This window comes from Cololabis saira, chromosome 18 (assembly GCF_033807715.1).
Source record: "Cololabis saira isolate AMF1-May2022 chromosome 18, fColSai1.1, whole genome shotgun sequence".
In the NCBI taxonomy this organism is placed as follows: Eukaryota; Metazoa; Chordata; class Actinopteri; order Beloniformes; family Belonidae; genus Cololabis; species Cololabis saira.
The window spans coordinates 24,112,737-24,131,894 of NC_084604.1; the positions used below are offsets into that span (position 1 = coordinate 24,112,737).

Genomic DNA, 19,158 nt, shown 5'->3' on the forward strand with positions numbered 1-19,158 from the left:
TACATGCGCACATTTCTTTTTTCTTTTTTTCCCTTCCGTGTATCAGTAAATCACTAATTACTACTAAAACTGTTTCTCGAAATAGAAGTCATGTTTGTCACATTCTACAAGAATGATAAAACATAGGCTATATGAAAGGTGATGCTCCAAGGGTTTGAACATATTTGCAAGCAGAAGTCATTGAATGACAGCAGCCATTCATCTTATAGCCTAGTGTATTTTTATTATTATTTAGAGCTATGCTTTATGTTATGCTTTTTTCATGTATAAAAAAAGTCATGTTACTGATAGTAAAACCAGTAGGCCCTATATTCTGGAGCTGTGAAGTATGATCCCATGTATCACTTAAATGTCAGGGTGAAAGAGTGCCTTAGTGAAAGCAAACGTCTTCAACACATCTGCTAATACATTTCTCCATCTTTTAAACATATCTTTGTTATGCCGCTATAAAAAAGAAAAAACAAAACTTTTCCAAGCCGCTCTATGGCTGTCATCCCTTCATTTTCTTCTGTATGCCAAAGGATAGATGGTAAGTTGCGTCATCATTTTTGTTTTGATTCTTTTATTAAATATTCCACCCAGATAACTTTATTTAGAATTCCTGCTTTGATAACAGCGTATCATTTAGACCATGAGTCGAAAGCTTATCTTGTCCCTGTGGCTCTGACATGCTCCTTGATAGATATGTGTCTGCGTTTCACTATGGCTTACAGAAAAGGCTCAAACTGCAACGAGTCTTATCTTAGTTTATTTTATGTTTTTTTTTCTCCCATATCTTGGGAGCAGAGTAGTTAAAATAATTGATGCATTCAGTTTGTTGACAAGAATTTGTGTGATGCATACGTGCCATTTTCTTTCACCGCATACTTTATTCATTTCTGACTGCTGACATGATACGAAGCAGAAGAAATTTCTAATAAAAAAGAGAGAAGCTATTTTATTTGAGTTATTTGGTTGCGTTGGCATTAAAGTCTGAATATCTGTATTTTAAGTGAGGGGGCTTTATTTCTGCAGGTAAGACCAGGAAAGCGTCCCGTTCCAGTCGTTCGTCGGCGGGGCTGCAGTCTCCAGACTACCCGACTTTGCCCATGACCATCTCCACCGAGGCCCTGCAGCAGAATGACAAGAACCAGCGCGCAAAGTTCCCCAAAAGCTTCTTCAAGCCTTCATTGAAGGCCCTCAACCTGGGCAAAGCCCCGACGCAGGCGCCCATGTGCGCCAGCCGCAGCTGCGAGGAGCTGGCCGGGCCCCTGCAGCCCCCCGGCCGCTGCAAGCGCTCCCACTCCCTGGGGGATCTGCGCTTCGGGGGCAGGTTTGAGCAGAAAGATCTGAACTTGGTGCTCAAGCCTACTAGGGACCTGCCCAAGTCTGGCCACAGCAGCCCCTCCAAGAGCTGCAGGGGGGACGGCTCTCCTCCGGCGGTGAGTCCCAAAGGCAGAGCCGACAGGCCCCCCATCCCCTCCCAGCTGCCGCTGCGCTCGCCCTGTCCGACCACGCAGTCCTCCAGTCTCTCGAGTCCTACTCCCAGTCCCCCCGACTCAAGCACCAGCGGGGAGAGGGTCATCCGGACTCATCCCAAAAAGCCTCCCATCCCACCTCCCGTCCCTGCCAAGAAATCTAAGGAGAGACTGGCCAACGGCCTGCGCATGCACCCGCCGCTCTCCCTGCCTTCCTCGCCCTCCCCGACCGCCTCACCCACACACTTTGTCAACCGATCTCAGCCCAGCAGCCCCGTGATCCGCAGCAGCAGCAGCAGCCCCAGCCCCGTCCTCAGCCTCAGCGCCTCCCCGCTGCCGGCCAAGACCCCCAGCACCCCGGCCAGCAACCCGGCCAGCACCCCGGCCAGCCCGTGCGCCACGTCCTCCGCCTCATCCATGGGCGAGGAGCCGGGCTCCCCGCCGGCCGTGCAGCCGCCCTGGCTTTCAGATCTCGGGGGAAAGATGGCAGTTACGAGGAAACTGTCCCACGCAAAGATGGGCCCCGACCTGCTCACGCTGCTGGAGCAGCGGCTCCAGGCGGAGGACATCGACCTCACCGAGGAGCCCTACTCCGACAAGGTGAGGAGTCCCGCGGAGCAGCTCTTTCTCTGCAAACACCCACAGCAAAAAAAACAGGGTTTACGGCTGTGTATACCACCGGTATTTCAGGCACTAGCACAGGAATTTATGTAAGGTAAACCACCCGAAAACGAATCATTTTCCCGGTCCGGAAACTCCCGTATTGTACTGGGACCTCCTGCTGTGTTTGGAGGTGCCAGACCCAGCAGGGTGCCATGCTGGCAGAATTGTCACACAAAGGTGTGACATTCCAGGCCGATAAATAAATAAACAAATTCCAAATCAAGGTCACTGGCTTCCAGTTCAATGTGGAAATGGCCATCTTCTTCGCCAAAGTCACCCTCTGTCACAAAAAATGAATAAATAAACAAACAACAAATTAGCTTGATAGTATTCAAAATACAAGCTCACAACACATTGCATCATGGGACATTTATTAGTTTGTATAGGTTTGTTTTTTCTCTCTTTCTTACGCAGGCACACGCATGCACGCACACACGCACACACACACCCACACAAAACAACAAACCTTCATCAATTGGAGATGTGTCTTCAAATTCCAAATCAAGGTCACTGGCTTCCAGTTCAATGTGGAAATGGCCATCTTCTTCGCCAAAGTCACCCTCTGTTACAATAAATAAATAAATAAACAAACAACAAAATCGCTTGATAGTATTCAAAATACAAGCTCACAACACATTGCATCATGGGACATTATTGTATAGGTTTTTTTTTTAAGACAGCATGCTCTGTGTTATAGCAGATCTGTTATTTGTTACACTCACCTTCAATTATTGATGATGTATTCAGTCGATCATTTTCATTGGCTTTTGGATCAAGGTTGTTTTTTTCATCATCATTACCTTCAGTTATAAAAAAAAAAAACTAAACAAATGAGCTTCATTCACACACACAACATATTTAAACCCAAGTAACTGCAATTAGTTGACATTCAAGTTTGCGGCTGTAGTTCAATTTGAATAACTTACCTGTTACTCCAGCTGTATGCCAAACACCATTGAGAAGATGGATTCCCTTGTGACACTGGGAATAGTAGGTAGAATGTGAAACTGTCTTATTACAGTATACACAGAAATGTCGCTTCCTTCTTCTCCTTCTTCCTTGCTCTTGTTCTTCCATGCTGATATTACTAGTCTGGGAGAGTTGAACTCACCTCATATTATAGCAGGAGGGGCGGGGACACTGCATTGTTTCAAATTTACAGTTTACACAATGTGTGATGCAGCCATCGAGAGCCATCAAACGGCCATCAACACTTCTGTGAGTTACCATTCAAACTCCCCCAACCTGTCTATGCCCAATTGGCCCACGTGAATAGCAAACGGAGATAGGGCCTTTATCAAGGGGGGGGGGGGGGGGGCTCTCCTTTTTAAACAAAGGCCTAAAAGTCCCCTGCTGTTCCTCTACCCGTGGCAAAAAAGTGGGGTCAGTAAACTCCCGATTACAGCTCAGAAATTGCCGTACTTCACAGTAAACTTCTTTCACCAGTAAATTCCCAATAACATCCACACACACCCAGCAAACACAAACATTACCGGTTAAATGCTATGTCAGCATATTCCCATAAACTCGTCTTTTCGTTTTTCCGTTTTTTTGGAACAAGCCACAGGTAAGAATATTTGTCTTATTTCTAGTTAAAATGTCTCGTTTTTAGTCAAAAGAAAATCTCATTACACTTAAAGCAGCACAATGTAACTTTCAGCTTTTGTTGAGTTTGGCGGCTCCTTTGGACAAAAGTGGTAGTACTTTACCAGTAGTGTGGAAGGGTTCCTACCATCCACCTCAAAGTTACATAATGCCTGTGAAGGCGATACAGACCCCCTCAGACCATGACAGAGGTGTCATTAAACCTGTTGGAAGCTGATGTACCATCACAATTACTCTGGAAATATCATATTAAGGTGGAAAAGTTAGATTGTGCTGCTTTAAAACAAGACTCATCACTGGAAAAAACAATTTTCACCTGTTTCAATTAGATTTTCACTTAAAATAAGTAGAAAAATCTGCCAGTGGAACAAGATTTTTTGCTTGTATGAGAAGATAAATCTTGTCCCACTGGCAGATTTTTCTACTTATTTCAAGTAAAAATGTACTTGAAACAGGTGAAAATTGTCAAATAAGTAATTTTTCTGGTAATGACTCTTGTTTTAAGTGTAATGAGATTTTTTGACTAAAAATGAGACATTTTAACTAGAAATAAGACAAATATTCCTGGTAAGATTTTGAGTTTTTGCAGTGTATAGTTGCAAAACATTTTGAGTCGTATTTTCACAGCCAATGCCGATCTCCAGGACACGCTGAGCGTCTCCCCATCTGGCGGCGGGCTCTTCTGGTTTCGTGCTGTGACATGCCTAACTTAACTCAGTCATAATTTGGCTGCAGCTCGGCTGCAAATTGTTCTTTGTTTAGGCCGACGCCGCAGCTCGCTCCCTTTATAACTCCTTCAGTTTCAAAAATAGACGCTAATAGAGTCGGGAGTCTGTGTGTTTTCTCGTTGTGTGCAGATGCCAGGGGCCTGTGTGTGTGTGTGTGTGTGTGTGTGTGTGTGTGTGTGTGTGTGTGTGTGTGTGTGTGTGTGTGTGTGTGTGTGTGTGTGTGTGTGTGTGTGTGTGTGTGTGTGTGTGTGTGTGTGTGTGTGTGTGTGTGTGTGTGTGTGTGTGTGTGTGCGTGCGCGTGTGCGCGTGTGCGTGTGCGCTATATAAATGTGCTGCCTGCAGCTGAGGAGGAACGGCTGTGGCTTCGGCCTCCGCTATGATGCGGTTCAGACTGTTAAGTTTATGGACTGAATCTTACTGAAGGCAGACGAGGTCGTAAAAAAGAAGCTTTCTGGCACTCATCAGACCCCAGGCCAGGCCCCTGAAACATGGTGGAGCCCCCGGCTCTGGCAGGAACACGCGTATTCAGACAGACAGACAGAACCCTGAGAGGATGAGTGAGAGCCGCTGGTGTTTCTACTCATTCAAGTAATTTAACGAGCAGTTTATTCTAGTTAACTTTGAAAATGGTTTTTAAAATTCCTAAATTGGCAGTTATGCCATGTTTACCAACTTAAAACAGCTCAAGGCTTGAGAACATCACCCAGTAGTGAAGATGGTCGACCTACCTGGAAGCTCCCTGCAGGGCCAAGTCTAAATCCAGCCGTTAAAATTCAGTAGTTCAAACATCCATCCATCCTTTCTGTCTTAAAATACCATTGATCCAGTTCCCAAACCAGGCTTTGCTGACTGTTTGCCATCACTTCTCAGGCCCACCCAAACACTTCAGAAAATGATCTTTCATCTTCATCCGAGTCAGCACTTGTAATAAAATCCCTAATTAGATCCCAAATGATTTTGATGTCAATGGATTTTGGGATATGTGTATGATACAAGTTTGGACAATAACTGAAATGTTATTCTTCATTTAGTTACAATCCACCGGCTCTTTATGCATTATGTGAAGTTAACGAACCCATGTGGTTTAAATGCGGCCTCCTGTCTTCTGTCTGTCCTCTTTCACCCAGCACGGCCGGTGTGGCGTCCCCCAGCCGCTGGTGCAGCGCTACTCTGAGGACTTGGAGCAGCCCGTCAAAGATGTGGCCTCCTCTCTGGACCAGCTCAGAGTCAGGGAGCTCCGGAAACAGCACCGCATGGCTGTAAGGTCCCAAGATAAACCAACTGTTGTCAAACTTGTCTGAAAGGATGAAATCTGAAATGTTGAATGGATGCATATTCATCAACGTCTCTCTCTGTGTCCCGCAGATCCCCTCCGGAGGCTTGACCGAGATGTGCCGGAAGCCGGTGCCCTTGGCTAACATCAGCACCGTCTCTGATTGGCTCACTTCCATCGGCCTGCCCATGTACGCCGCGTCCCTGGCGGCGGCCGGCGTGGACACGCTGAGCCGGGTGGCCTCGTTAACGGAGAGCAGCGCGTGGGAGGCCGGGGTGAAGGATGGGAGACACGCCCGCCGCCTGCTCACCGAAGCCCGGTTGGTCAATGCACACAGAGAGGGGCAGTCCTAATGACGTCGGCGCAACCGACCCGGCGCGGTCCGAACGCTTTCATTTCAAACACGACCAGCAGGTGGCTGCAGGACTCGAGGACTTCACACGTCTAAGACTCAACACGAGCTCTTCTGTGATTACATCTCTTTATCACTCTGACTTTTCTTACATGTTTACGACAACAAGGAGTTTCTCCAGCAAGATATCAGATGCCTTTTCAAAGACAGAAATAAAAAGACTGAGCGGCTCTGTGGGGCGGCCTTCCACTTTGAAGACCCCCGCAGAGTCTTGGAGCTGCCTTTAAGGAAGAAAGCACACTTTTCTAGGATGGACGTGGGTTTTTTCTGTTGTCGTTTGTTTTTAAAATCCAGAAAGATGCTTTTATTTCCTTCGCATTTCTTGTGGCAAGGCACCATAACGTGAGGGTGAAGTGTGGACTAAATGCAGATGCCAAACAGTGGACAGCGAGTGGCTTCAAGGTTGCTTCTTTTATATCGTATATCTGTATTATAGCCTAAAGCACATCTTAATTCTAAAACAATCTAAATATTAAAATTTGTGTTTTGCCTTTTTCAATGTTACAGCCTTCTCGGAGGCCAGGTTAAGCTGACCTTTTCCCATTTTCTTGTATGTCTTACTTCACATCTTGAATGCTCCCCTTGCTGTAATATCGAGAGTCTTAGAGAGGGGTTTTAATTACAATCAGGTTTCAGTGAAACAGTACATTCCCTGATGTTTATACGGACATTTTCAGCTGCCTTACCCGTGCGAATGAAGTCGACAGAGCTGTGCCGAAGGCATTTGACCTGAATGTGCCGTTGGAGTGAAGCGAGGCACTGTCATCGTCCCACGTGGAGCAGCCTAGGACCACGTTGACATGACCAATGCTTGAGGGGGTTGTGGGACAAGAAGGGAGGGAAAAAAAAAAGGAAAATGCTCCTCAGACGCAACCATATCTGGAGTTTATTAGACTTTCTACACTGTTTGTTTATCCCGTTGAGGAATTTGAGTTGCAGCTGAGCGATGTGCTCCTCTGGAGCGTCCTGGAACTTCGAATCAGCTTTTGGTGAAGAAAATCGGACGCCCCTCGAAGACGGCGAATGATCCCACATTCAGCTGACGAGTCTTGAAGTTCAGGGAAACACTGAGTGGGGAAGGACTGCGAAGTTCTGGGGCCAAAAATCACAAGAAACTCTGTCAGTTGTGCACTCTGCATGAAATGGTGTAAACAGATATTCCTTTTTTTGTTCCTCATATAACACTTAATATTGTGTTTTATTACCAGAACTGAGCTGAACGCTCCTTCCGTGTATTTCACATTTGAACCATCTGTGTATCTTTTTTTTTTATTTTCATTTTTTTGCAGTGGGCACTTGATGGATTGATATTAGATGCCTTTCCTCTCTTCAATCAAAGCGGTGCTCTGGGGAAATAGGGGGAGGGAGGGGGGCTATGATTAAACAAGTAAAAGACCCAAGGAGCGTTCTGGAACGAATGAAAATACTGACACTGTAAATGCACTTTAGATGGTAAATCTAGCGGTTTTTATAGGCAAAATTGGCTCCGTTTGTTCACAGGTCCTGAAACGGACCCTCGTCAGGTATTGTAAAGGCTTTCCATATAGGTCATGCTGGTATTTTCTTTTAGTGTTGACTTCCCAATGCCAAGTTTAAGAACCAGTCATGAGTTTTCCACCCGGTTACTCAACTTGCTTTTTCAGTCTAAAAAAAAAACACTCTTGATTACATATATGAAATGTTTAGCAGATATTGCACATTCTGTATATGTAATTGATATTTAAATAATTTATTTTTTTTCTTTTTGTTTTTCTTCATATCGACTGTAATTAGCTGTACTATATGAATAGCAATACCTTCCTGCATAATGCATATTGTTCTAGCCAGTAAGGAATTACAGTATGGATTGTAAAATACGTGTACAAATTATTTTATTTGCTTTTCATATACCTAATGATTGTCCATACAGATTTACATGTGTATTGAAACAACAAAAGTAATGTCCATAACTATTTGTCATTCTGAGTTATAATAAAAAAAACAACTTTTTTCTTGTCACAATCCGATCCTCCCGTTGTCTCCATGCAGGTAAGAAGCGTGCCGAGCAAACCTACCTGGTACTGAGAAGATGTGGCCTGCTGGCTCATCACATCGGACTGGTTAACTAAATTATATGCTAAAATGAAGAATGTGTGGTTTTGCAAAAAAAAAAAGTAACACTCAGTTTGATTTAATTAAAGCAGTTTGTCAAATGTGCGGTTTTATTCTTGGTCACAAGAAGCAGTTGGGCTTCTTTGGGTTTTTCGGTGGGAGAAAACAAAATAATCTTAAATCTTGTCTGTTTTGCAACATTGGATGACAAAGTCATATACTTTCTACACTGCTGGAGGTGGAGTCGACCCCGCCCTCGGACTACAGGGAGCTTAAAAACCTGCTCTGCTGTCTGACTTGCGACTCATTTGAAAAACTGTACACATCTGCTCCGGACCAACAGCTGGATCCACAGCGGTTTAATTCTGCACATCTGCTGGCATTCGTTTGCCTTTTTCATGCCACAGATCCTGAAGTAGGGAGTACAGACTGTATTAGAAGAACTGGACAAGGCCCATGTGACATCAGGTCCATAGACCCATGTTGAAGCCTGATTTTTCTCTTTTGCGGAGGACGCCCGAACCCCAGTCAATCCAAAAGTGGCTCTGCTGCCTCAAATGGGATATTTTCTCTTTGCTTAATTCATAATATCCAGCTTGTGATGCTCTTGGGGTTATGTTCAATTTATTCTGGTCCAGTCCGTCTATCCGTCTTCATTTCTGTTGACATAACTGGTCATCGCACTCCTGAGTGGCGACTGGGTCTGATAACAGCTGGACCTAATGATGCATACATTTATGGTTTTGTATAAATTCACCATGGATGTCAAATCTAGCAAAATCAGGCTGTAACTTGTGTGTATGACTGCAAAGTTCAACATTTTAACATGAGGATCTATGAACATTGACTTGCTTTTTGAGTCAGCTCCCAGTGGTCAGTTGAAGAAATCCCATTTCTTCGCTCCCTGGTTTGTGTCGGGATGTGGCCCCTTTGGACAGCAAACCCGAACCCGAGTTGTGTAACATCTTGTCCCAGAGGAATGTGTATGAAATGATTTGATCGAAGGTCAATTAATTTAAAGATTGCAACAAGACTCTCCCCGTCTTGCCATTATTCTGAGCTTTTCTTTGTCTGCTACATTATTTTGCCTTTATTCAATGTGCAATGACAATTCTGAGATTCTGACAAGGACATGGATGCGTAGATGTCTTTATCCTCACTGTGCCGTACAATGAGATGTTTGGAGCTGTCAGCAGATGTTTAGTTTAAAGTATAAAAGGATTGCAATAAAAACACAAAAACAGTCCAGAATTCATTATATTACTTGATTGCGTTTTACTGCAACAGAAAAACTTACAGACACGGTAAGTGCTCATATTTTTTGTCATATTCTCCTCACCATCCATTTGCTGTCAATCTTCTAAGTACACTGTGGGGGTGAAAAACAACACATGGCCCTGACTGTGAACTAGAAACAAATATAGCTGATTTCTTAGTGATTTTCTGGATGATGAATTTGTAGTTTAATTTTGGAATACATCCAAATATCTGAAATTCTCGCCCCCTGTGTTCCCACTACACTGTCCTTTCAGTCTAGTTTTAGAAAGGTAAACTTGATTAAGAGAGGCTGCGTAATTCTACAGCATGTGCTCTTAATTCAAACAAAGTGATCCTTTTTCAAATGTGTAAAATCCGTGCTAATTTCTCTGCCTCTCGCACCCCCACCCCCACCCGTCCTCCTTCAAATATTTACTCTTATTCGATTAGATCATGAGGAACCTCACATGGGCAGACAAATGTCTTACCCAGAGAAAGAGTAAATTCATTCTGCAGATCCTGAGGGGCTAAATTATTGATAAAGCTGAAGAGCTGAGACTTGCACCACAGTTGCTAGCAGTAGGAGCTTCTGGCAGGTACCTGCAATCTTGATGGATTGATGGCAGGGAGACAAAAGTTATAGTGGATCCAGAAAACTTCTGGAGCCATCATGACTTGTTTGATGCCAGGAGCCTGCAGACCTGATGCATAGATGGCATGAATCAAAAAGGAATTAACAATTTTGCACCCATGTTGATTTTGGATTTGATACAGTGACCTTTCTGACATTTATACTACAGTTTTTTGCAATAAACCTATCGATTTGGCCGGCTCCCTCAGCTATAAAACTTTAATCTATTTACAAGTTTTGTGCCAAGCTTGCAGAGGGCAGCACTATAGAATTTAAATGCATTTACCTGGGAAACGCCATGCAAGTCAGCCTGTGAAAGAATCATTCTTGTCCTCCTTTATTACATTTTCTTTACTCCCTCAACAACTGACACCCTAGAAAGCTGTTAGTGAGGTAGTAACTGTTATAAATAACCACCCAAGTGCAGCTGTGGTCTAATGGTGGCTTCTGACCCTGCTGTGGAAAATATATGGTTTAATATGAGGTTGTAACAACTTGCCCGCGAGGGAAAAAGAGAAAGTTTCATGTGTACACACACGGGAATAGTTAACATTCCACCAGATTCTTTTCTTGAAATGTCTTCAGCCTTATCATGTGATAACAAAAACATGTAATCATTATAAAATAACAACCATTTTTTAAAAAGCAAAACAAGGCTGCATATATTTCTTATGCCCTCAGCTCAAAATAATTACAACATGAAGTCTTTATTTAAATCTACAATCCCAATTCTAAAAATAAGTGCATTTGCAAACTTCACAATACATATTTTATTCCTACATGAACATGGAAAACGTATCACACGTTGAAGGAGAGACATTTAACCATTCAACAGTAGGCAAAAAAGGCCAAAAAAAAACACTAAGCAGAAACATCTGGAGGGAAATCTTGAAATGTGTTAATTGGTGATAGTTAAGTGACATGATTGGGTATAAAAGGAGCATGGAGAGGTGAAGTCACACAGAAGTAAAGATGGGTGGAGGTTCACCCGCCTCTAGAGTCCTCTCCCTAAACTTCAGCAGCTATTCTCCTCAGTTCCAAGATCTACAGTATATGTATTTGTATGTGTTATACAAAAAAAATAAGGATTTTGTTACTCAAATCGCCCTGTCTCAACATTTTGTATGATTTTTATTATGAAAAAAATGTTTTTTGATTATTTCTTTTTAAACTACATCTTACATTGTGTCCTTTTTGGAGTTAAGACTGTTTTTGTCAACAGGTTAGGATGTTTTTGTTCTTTCATATGTGAGTCAAAGTTGCTGTCTAAACCGTTGCCCGAGAAAATACCCAGTCCTTGCAAAGCGCCACTTCCCTCAGTAGACACAGGGGGGCGCTGTTTCACGCGCTGCATACCGCTCCAAATCGTGCTATGAAGTGGAAGTTTTCTCCAGATTTCCACGTTGAGTAATATGACACCCAAAAGGCTCAGAGGAGAAGGATGGACTCTTAAGTTGACTGGAGGGACGGAAGGAAGGAGCAGTCATTCAACAGGCGCAAACGAGCGGAGAGCGAGTGCAGAAGAGGAACGCTGTGCGCAAAAGAGGAAAGAATTAAACAAAAAAAACAACAAGAACCCCTCGGTTCCGGGAAGCGGAGCACATCTCGGATGCCTGCGCGTCTCCAAATTCACTGGCTTGTCCAACTCAAATGAACTCAAAGCGACGAGTTTCACTTTCCACAGGCGGATGGGTGACTTTCCACTGCGCTTTGTGAGGAGGAGATGATGAAGAATTTCAGCGGCAGTCCCCTTCAGAACAACAACAACCAGACCTGCAACCACGTCAGAGAGAGAAACAGCAGAAACCACGGCTTACTATCGGTGTTTCCGCTGAGATTTTCCCTGCGTGGGTATGGTTTCTGCATGGCTACGCTGTTCCTCTTCTGCTTCGGCTCCCTTTTTTACCAGCTGAACGGAGGACCTCCTCAACTCCTGCTGGACATCAGGCAGTATCTCGGTAAGAACAACTTCTCATTTTCTTTGGGAATGGCTGCAAATCGCCAGCAAAGATTTTCACTGAAAGTTGCACTGGAGGTTTAGACTTAAAAGAAAGAATATTTCATGACATCAAATTAGTCCCACGTGGAATTACAGTTAACTGACAGACTTCTCTGAAAGGGCGAGGATGCTGTCATGTGGACAGTAAGTTGGAATCATATTATTAAAAAAAGGGGGTTCCTCCACTACGGTCTTCATGTGAGTCCTAACTTGTCCAAACATGATCCAGCACCTTTAGGGACACATATCTTTAGTGTCGAGACTCATCCTGTGTGTGGATGATCTCCCCACGGGGCTGTGGAGCAGTCGGCTGGTGCGCTGCAGCCACGCAGCGCGCATTACGCACGGCTGGAACCAGACAAGCGTCATGAGACACGCGTACCTGGGATCGATAGTCACATTAAAACACGTGGAGCTCTTTATTCTGCATATTTTCTCAACAATCTTTCATTTTAAATGCAAAGAAGCGTTTAAAATTGGTTTTAATCTCGATTTCACAGTGCTTCGTTTCTGTAATTTTGTTGCGCGGTGAAGTTTTTATATTTTGCAACATTTTTCACAGACAGGTGCCTTGGCTGAGTGTCTGTCTTTATTAGAGGAACACGTATGAAGAGTCGATAGGGGGGATGCTTTGATGCGGAAAAAGTCTGGTTGACTGATATAAACCTCTCTGATAACTGCACAGAATCAGGCGCAAAGGTGATACAGCACTGGCTGCTGCTGGAATGTGTGTGTGTGTGTGTGTGTGTGTGTGTGTGTGTGTGTGTGTGTGTGTGTGTGTGTGTGTGTGTATGGGTGTGTGTGTGTGTCTGTCTGTCTGTGGGTGTGTTGAAAGGAGGTTGTGTTCTTACCTATTTCTCACATGGAGCTTTCAGTCGGTTATGGCGTGATAAACATCTGGAACAGAATGAGCGCCACTCACCAAGTCAGCCACTAATCCCGAGGGTCAGATTGGTTTCCTGTGGACGCACACACAATCTCACGCGTCCTCACGCGACTGTGCGTGCCTGCGCACCGCAGCTGCGCAAAACGCTCCAGAAAGATATGAAGCCTGGTTTGGCGTGAAACATGAAAACATAAATGACAGCTTTCCTCACATTAAATGTTTAATCAGGAAGAGGAAGTTTACAGATCTGCTTCTCTCTCTCTCTGATGTAAACGCTCTGCAGCCTAATTCAATTTAGAAATCAAGGCCGCTGATAAAAGTTATTTTTATTTTTTTGAGTAATTGCACAAAGTGAATGCATGCATTGAGAGAGCCTGTAATATCTTGCACAATCTCACTAAGTAGCACTCCTCAGAAGTGGACGAACACACACACTTATACACATGCTGCATACAAGGTTGTGGTGGTCACAGGACACATCTATATGCCATTAATACAACATTGGATCTAAAATAGCAGTAGATTGGCATATTTGCACCCTCATAATTCACCAGTGCTCAGGTATGCGTGGACCCTGAAGGGATCTTTCTCTGTGAGGATCTGCATGTGTCTGCTCCCAAATATCTGACGTGATCTCCGCCGCAGCTCTGCACGGAAACCCAGAGGACCTGAGCTTTGTCTGGCACCCGCTTCTTTGTGCTCTATTGATTGTGGAAGAGGGGTTTTTCTTTTTCTCTTATGTAACAACAACATTATTCCAGTGCAGCGCTTCCACAAGGGTCTGGATGAGTAATCGTCTTCACTTGTGTTGCGGGGGCGAAGCTTTGTTTTGAACAGAAAGTTGTGACACAGGGAAATTATTAATAGGGAGTTTCTTTTTTCATTTAGGACTTAAATTCTCCTTTAGAGTATTTTCTTTGTTGTGAATTATAATACAGTTTGACTACAGTGGGCAGTCTGTGTGTGTATGTGTGTTTTATGGGGTGTTGCTTCCATATTCTACTGGTACTTGTCCCTAGGTAAATTATTTCTCATTATCTAAAAGATGCAGACATGATGCTAAACAAGCATGATGCTGTGGTGGTTACAAGACTGAAGCTCACTCTTCTTTCCTGGACTTAGTTTCCCTTTTCTACATAACGCAATCTTGATCCCCCTCTCTTGTCACTCTGGATTTTGCAGCAATGGGATGATGGCTGCGACAGGAATCCCTCCCCTGTTGCGCCCCCTCAAGCACATATCGCGTATGCCATTGCTGGGTCTCAAACTGCTGACCTTCCAGATGGAGCACTGATATGCTGATCCAAGTCCAACCCTGAAGAGGACTGTGTTCACCAAGTTCCAGGCCTTCAAGGGGCAGCTGCTCTGCATGTTTTAAATGTTTCCCTGCTCCAACACACCCGGTACAATTGAATGAACCATCAGTAGCTAGTCATCTAGGTCTGCACAAGTCTATTAATGGCCCATTCATTTGATTCAGGTGGACTGGTGCAGGGAAATGTGTAAAACATGAAGGGCAGTGGACCTTGATGCCAGAACTGTGGAACCCTGGCGAAGAAACCCATTGTCCTAAAGAAGAGATGTCTGTGATAAATAAGGGAAAGGAAGGGGAGTTCTCTGGAAATCAAATTCCTGTGAATGAGTAGCGTGGCCAGCCGTCCTTGCTCTTTTCTTCTTCACTACAAAGAAATGGTCTCTTTACTGGACTTGAGTTCCAGGGTGCATCACAAACGGATGCAGGACAAACTGCCGCTGGATGCCATTTGCTAGGCATCCAACCAATCAGAGCAACAACACGTGTGACGTAGGCAAAGCAACAACCTGACTTATGGGCTCGACAAAACATGTCCAAGATGGCGTACAGAGGAGTAGGAACGCTGGTGAATAACTGTTGTTGGTTTTGCAGCCAAAAAATGATTTAAGCATTTAGCAATTCTGCAACCATCTGCTTTGCTTTGAACAGCAGCTCTTGGATGAACCTTTTTAAGTCATCACATAAAACTTGTTGCAATTCCTTTGGTACATTCTGTACCGGTAGAAATGGCTGTGAATGGAAGGGGTACCAGACCCATTTCACAACAGAGAAGTGAATGCGTATGTCTGCCTCCAACTGGATAACTGATAATCAGAATTGTTTTTCAGTCATGCGCTGATAAATTATAAAGGTTTTCATTTTATTTTAACAGAATAAAGGGGGGTGGTCAGTATCCACAGTATCCAGCATCCACAGAGTTCTCCGAAATCCTTTTTTTTAAATAAATGTTTACAATCAAAAGTAAAGTAAGTAAAGCACACAACTCTCATCCTAAGATGCTATTGATTATGATTATTAGAATGAAAATCACAGAACTTTGTGCTCCCTTGTCTCGTTTTCTTTAACCCATCTCAGCTTGAATCAGAAGAAATTCTTTTAACAAACTCTTTAAAACGCCTGTTCCCAGGAGTAACAAGCTCTAACATAAAAGCTCTTACTATTACCTCGTACGCCACACGTCAGCCTTCTCTATATTTGATTTGTGGCACATTGGGCTGCACCGTGCCAACATGAAGGTGAGGACTGGATGGAGGTGCAAGTGAATGAGGGTGTGTGATGTAGTGTGATTGTGTGTTAGATGTGTGGGCTTCTCTCAGCCGGTTGTAGAGCGGAGGGAACAGACTGTGTTTTGTTCAGCCTGCACTGGGGAGGTTGGTGTTTGAGGCTGTCACTCAACATATAGATGCAGTAACTAAACTAGCGCGCAGACCTTCAGACCTGGATTTACAGCTCAGGGCTCACTCCTGCGCGTTTCCAGTCGATGACCTTGTGAAAGCTGTGTCAAGTCTGTCTTTCAATCGTACGCCCATAAATATTAATGAAGCTGCTTTGCCAAAAAGTCTCCTCTTGAGTGACCTGTCTGCGTGTCAAAGATACGAGTGTGAATGCAAAATCAGACCTGAATGTGTAGCGATGATTCCCCCAGACTTTTGAACTGCGTGATGTTGAACTAAAACTTTATTAAACTGAGATTTTTGTTGCTTTTACCAAGATGGGCAGTGGTTCCCAGCCTTATAGTTCAGAGTAGTTTTCCATGCACCAGGGTACCTGGTTTAAAGCAAAAGCTGGACTGAAGGATGGATTATGTGCAATTTGTTACCAATCGTGGAATCTTTTTTACAGAGGAAGCCGTCTCCGCTCCTGTCTGAAAAGGATATAAGAGAAATATGAAAGGATTTGGCGAATACTACTAGACTGTGGGAGATTTTGAAGTCATGAAACCTGTATTTGGCTCTTTGTCTTTCTCTACACACACCCCACACCCTATATTTCTGCAGTAACATGCCAAATGCCATCTGACTCTGGGCTTTTCTGGTTTGCTGAAACCGAAACAGACAGAAGTGATCTGCTTTTTTGAGGTGGATACTTTCAATGGCTGTATCTTACGACTTTTAAAGACACTTGTTGTGTGTTTGTGTGTCTGTAACAGTCTTGACTGGCATTGAAGAACAAGCTTCGTGTGGCTGTTAGTGTCTCTCGTAATGTTGAGCTGCTTCTCAAAAGAACTCTGTAACCTTAAATCCCCTGCACTGGTAAATTTAACTTTCAGAAACTGGCAGCTAGAGTGTACGAGTGGAGACTGTGGGGCAGTATTAGGGATTAGGCAGGTATGTATGGACACAGAGGAAGCTTTGGGAGCCCTCTCTCTCGCTCTCTCTCTCTCTCTCCCTCCTCCCTTCATCATATTTATGCAGGTCTGGAAGTGCTGCAAAGTTTTTGAATAAATACACAACACACATTTTTTAAAATCAAACACAGTTTTATAAAGTTTATTCAAATGTTGAATGGATGCACAATATTCATTTAGATACTTTAAATCACTACAATTATTAACAACCATAATCCTGTTGTTCAGATAAGAACATGGTCTTTGACAAAGTTATTGTCATGGGGGTTGCAGGGTGCTGCTTTCTGGGAAAATTTAGTTTTATTCCAATAAAAACTATTGAAAGATTTGTATTAATCATAATAAACATGATTTTGATTTAAAAGTATAAGTTAAGTAAAGTTCCATGGAGGAAAAGAGGCGACGTGCAGGACCTCAGCTACTCAAGATCCCCCGTTATTTTAAGCTGCTTTTGCAACATTGTCTTAGATTAACTTTTTAGCTCTTGCTCGATCACTCTTATTTTCTCTTCCATAATTACTTTTTTAAGCCAGTCATGGTAAACCAGATTGTAACTCTGTGAGATAGTTTGGCCGATGCTGAAGTGTAATTGTAGTGCTGTAAAACGATATGAAGTTGTCCCCCGAGGACAGGAGTCAAAGGTTTCAACAGAAGACTGCTGCTTTAGGTAGCTAAACTGAACAAAAAAGAAGCAAACATTTGGCTAACAAGTATAATGACATGCCTATGATGACTACTAAAACTGCAAAGCTAACTGAGACCCCGTCCACACGTAGCCGGATATCTGCGGATATCTGCTAAACCAGAGATATTTTCCTACGTTTTGACCTGTCATCCACACGAAAACGCAAATAAACGAAGCTTTAAAAAAACTCTGGGCAAAGTGAAGATTTTTGAAAACTCCGTTTATGTATATGCGTGTAGACACACACAACCGGAGTTTTGCGTTTTCTAACGTCACATTATGCTCCAAAACAACAACAAATCTGCTCTGACGTGCGCCTTTTGTTTACTACAGATGATCCAGCATCTGTTCTCCAAGCTATTAAATAAATGGTCTCTGCTCTTGACCACCGCTTACTGCGTTACACCGACACAGAGCCTACAACCGTAGGGTACGCGGCGACGCGCACCCTACGGTGCCCGCGGAGCCCCCGCGGAGCCGCGGAGGTGCAGCTTCCCGGGAGCCTCAGATGATCTACGGGTTAGAATGCTTATGAATGTGGTCGAAAACGCAGATCTTCGGTTATGTGTGGATGCAAATTTTTTTATAAACGGAGGGGGGAAATATTCATTTTTAAAAATACCCGGCTACGTGTGGACGGGGTCTGATAAGGAACAGCTAGTCAACTTAATGTACTTTAAAAAAAAATCTAGAACATTTGACACAATAACTCCTTTTCCTTTGGTGAATACCCCAAGTTTAACACCAATAACCTGCCTCCAAAGGTGCACTTAATTGTGCCTACTGTAGCACTACTGATGCGGGGCGTTGTTTCGTTGTTGGTGGAATTTGTTGATGACAAGAAGAGGATATCTGCGAGCTTCTCATCCTCAGAGCCACAGACGTCATGAATCAGCTTGTTACAGAACTGTAATCTGCACCTGGCTACTAAAACAAGTCATAAAACTCAGGTAACTAACAATCTGAAGAGCCGATTTGGAGAGAGTCACTACTCACTTCACATATCGTGCTGTTATTCAGCATGGATCCACCACCCGCTCTGTCACCTGCATCAGTCAGCCCATCTGATGTTGGTGACGCCAGAGAGGCCGACCAAACAGACAGTAGGCGGTCATGTTACGTGGTACCACTCAAACGCCTCCCGACTACTCTTCCCTACACAGTTTTAACCTTTGGTTACACAGTGTAACCAAAGGTGAAGCTTTTTGATTTACAATAGTAGTGGGTTCCTGCTTTTAAAGCAACACTAGTTATAATGTATCATAAACACGGGGTCTCTACTAATAAACACGCTATTCTTTAAAAAGTTCTGAAGCCCGTTTTCCCTCGTACGTAGCGCCGGGCGTGTTACAGGAACACGCCCACTTGGTCATCAGTCCAGACATTAGTCTGTGTTGATTTTCAGCACGTTCACTAAGGACCATGGTCAAAATTACAAAGTGGGTTAAGAAACGACAGCAAGATGTTGGATAGTCTAGTAACTACCGATCTCACTTCCCATTTCTTGTACCTCACAATAAGTAAAAGCCAGCCCAACATTTAGCCTTGTCTCGCTACTTGCTAAGTCACATTCTCTTTTGCTTTTCCTTTTTTTCCACTTACTTTTTTAATTTAATTAATTTTATTTAATGGGGACAATGCAGGTTTACATGTGATCACATTCACTCATTACAAACAAGCCAACGTGACTGATGTTCTGCATACAGAGATTATAGCTATTGCTAGTTTCCATCTCCTGTCCCAAAACTTTGACTTCGTCCTTTTTTTTGTACCCATAATAACTGTAGTGAGAATAGTGAACCGACTGGC

General features: G+C 43.6%; 2 protein-coding genes across 9 annotated transcripts in view; both read left to right on the forward strand.

Moving 5' to 3' along the window:
* sash1a (SAM and SH3 domain containing 1a) overlaps positions 1–8,139 on the forward strand; it is a 209,412-nt gene extending 201,273 nt beyond the window's left edge. For all 7 annotated transcript variants that reach the window (XM_061707291.1, XM_061707292.1, XM_061707293.1 and 4 more), the window contains 3 exons: positions 1,015–2,057; positions 5,581–5,712; positions 5,819–8,139. In XM_061707291.1, the coding sequence (XP_061563275.1) occupies positions 1,015–2,057; positions 5,581–5,712; positions 5,819–6,079 (1,436 nt within the window). In that variant the 3' untranslated portion in view covers positions 6,080–8,139. The remainder of the gene's footprint in view (positions 1–1,014; positions 2,058–5,580; positions 5,713–5,818) is intronic.
* A 3,453-nt stretch (positions 8,140–11,592) lies between these two features.
* Positions 11,593–19,158, forward strand: part of usta (uronyl 2-sulfotransferase a) — a 62,284-nt gene continuing 54,718 nt past the window's right edge. For both annotated transcript variants that reach the window (XM_061707110.1, XM_061707111.1), the window contains exon 1: positions 11,593–12,075. In XM_061707110.1, coding sequence (XP_061563094.1) covers positions 11,841–12,075 — 235 coding nt within the window. In that variant the 5' untranslated portion in view covers positions 11,593–11,840. The remainder of the gene's footprint in view (positions 12,076–19,158) is intronic.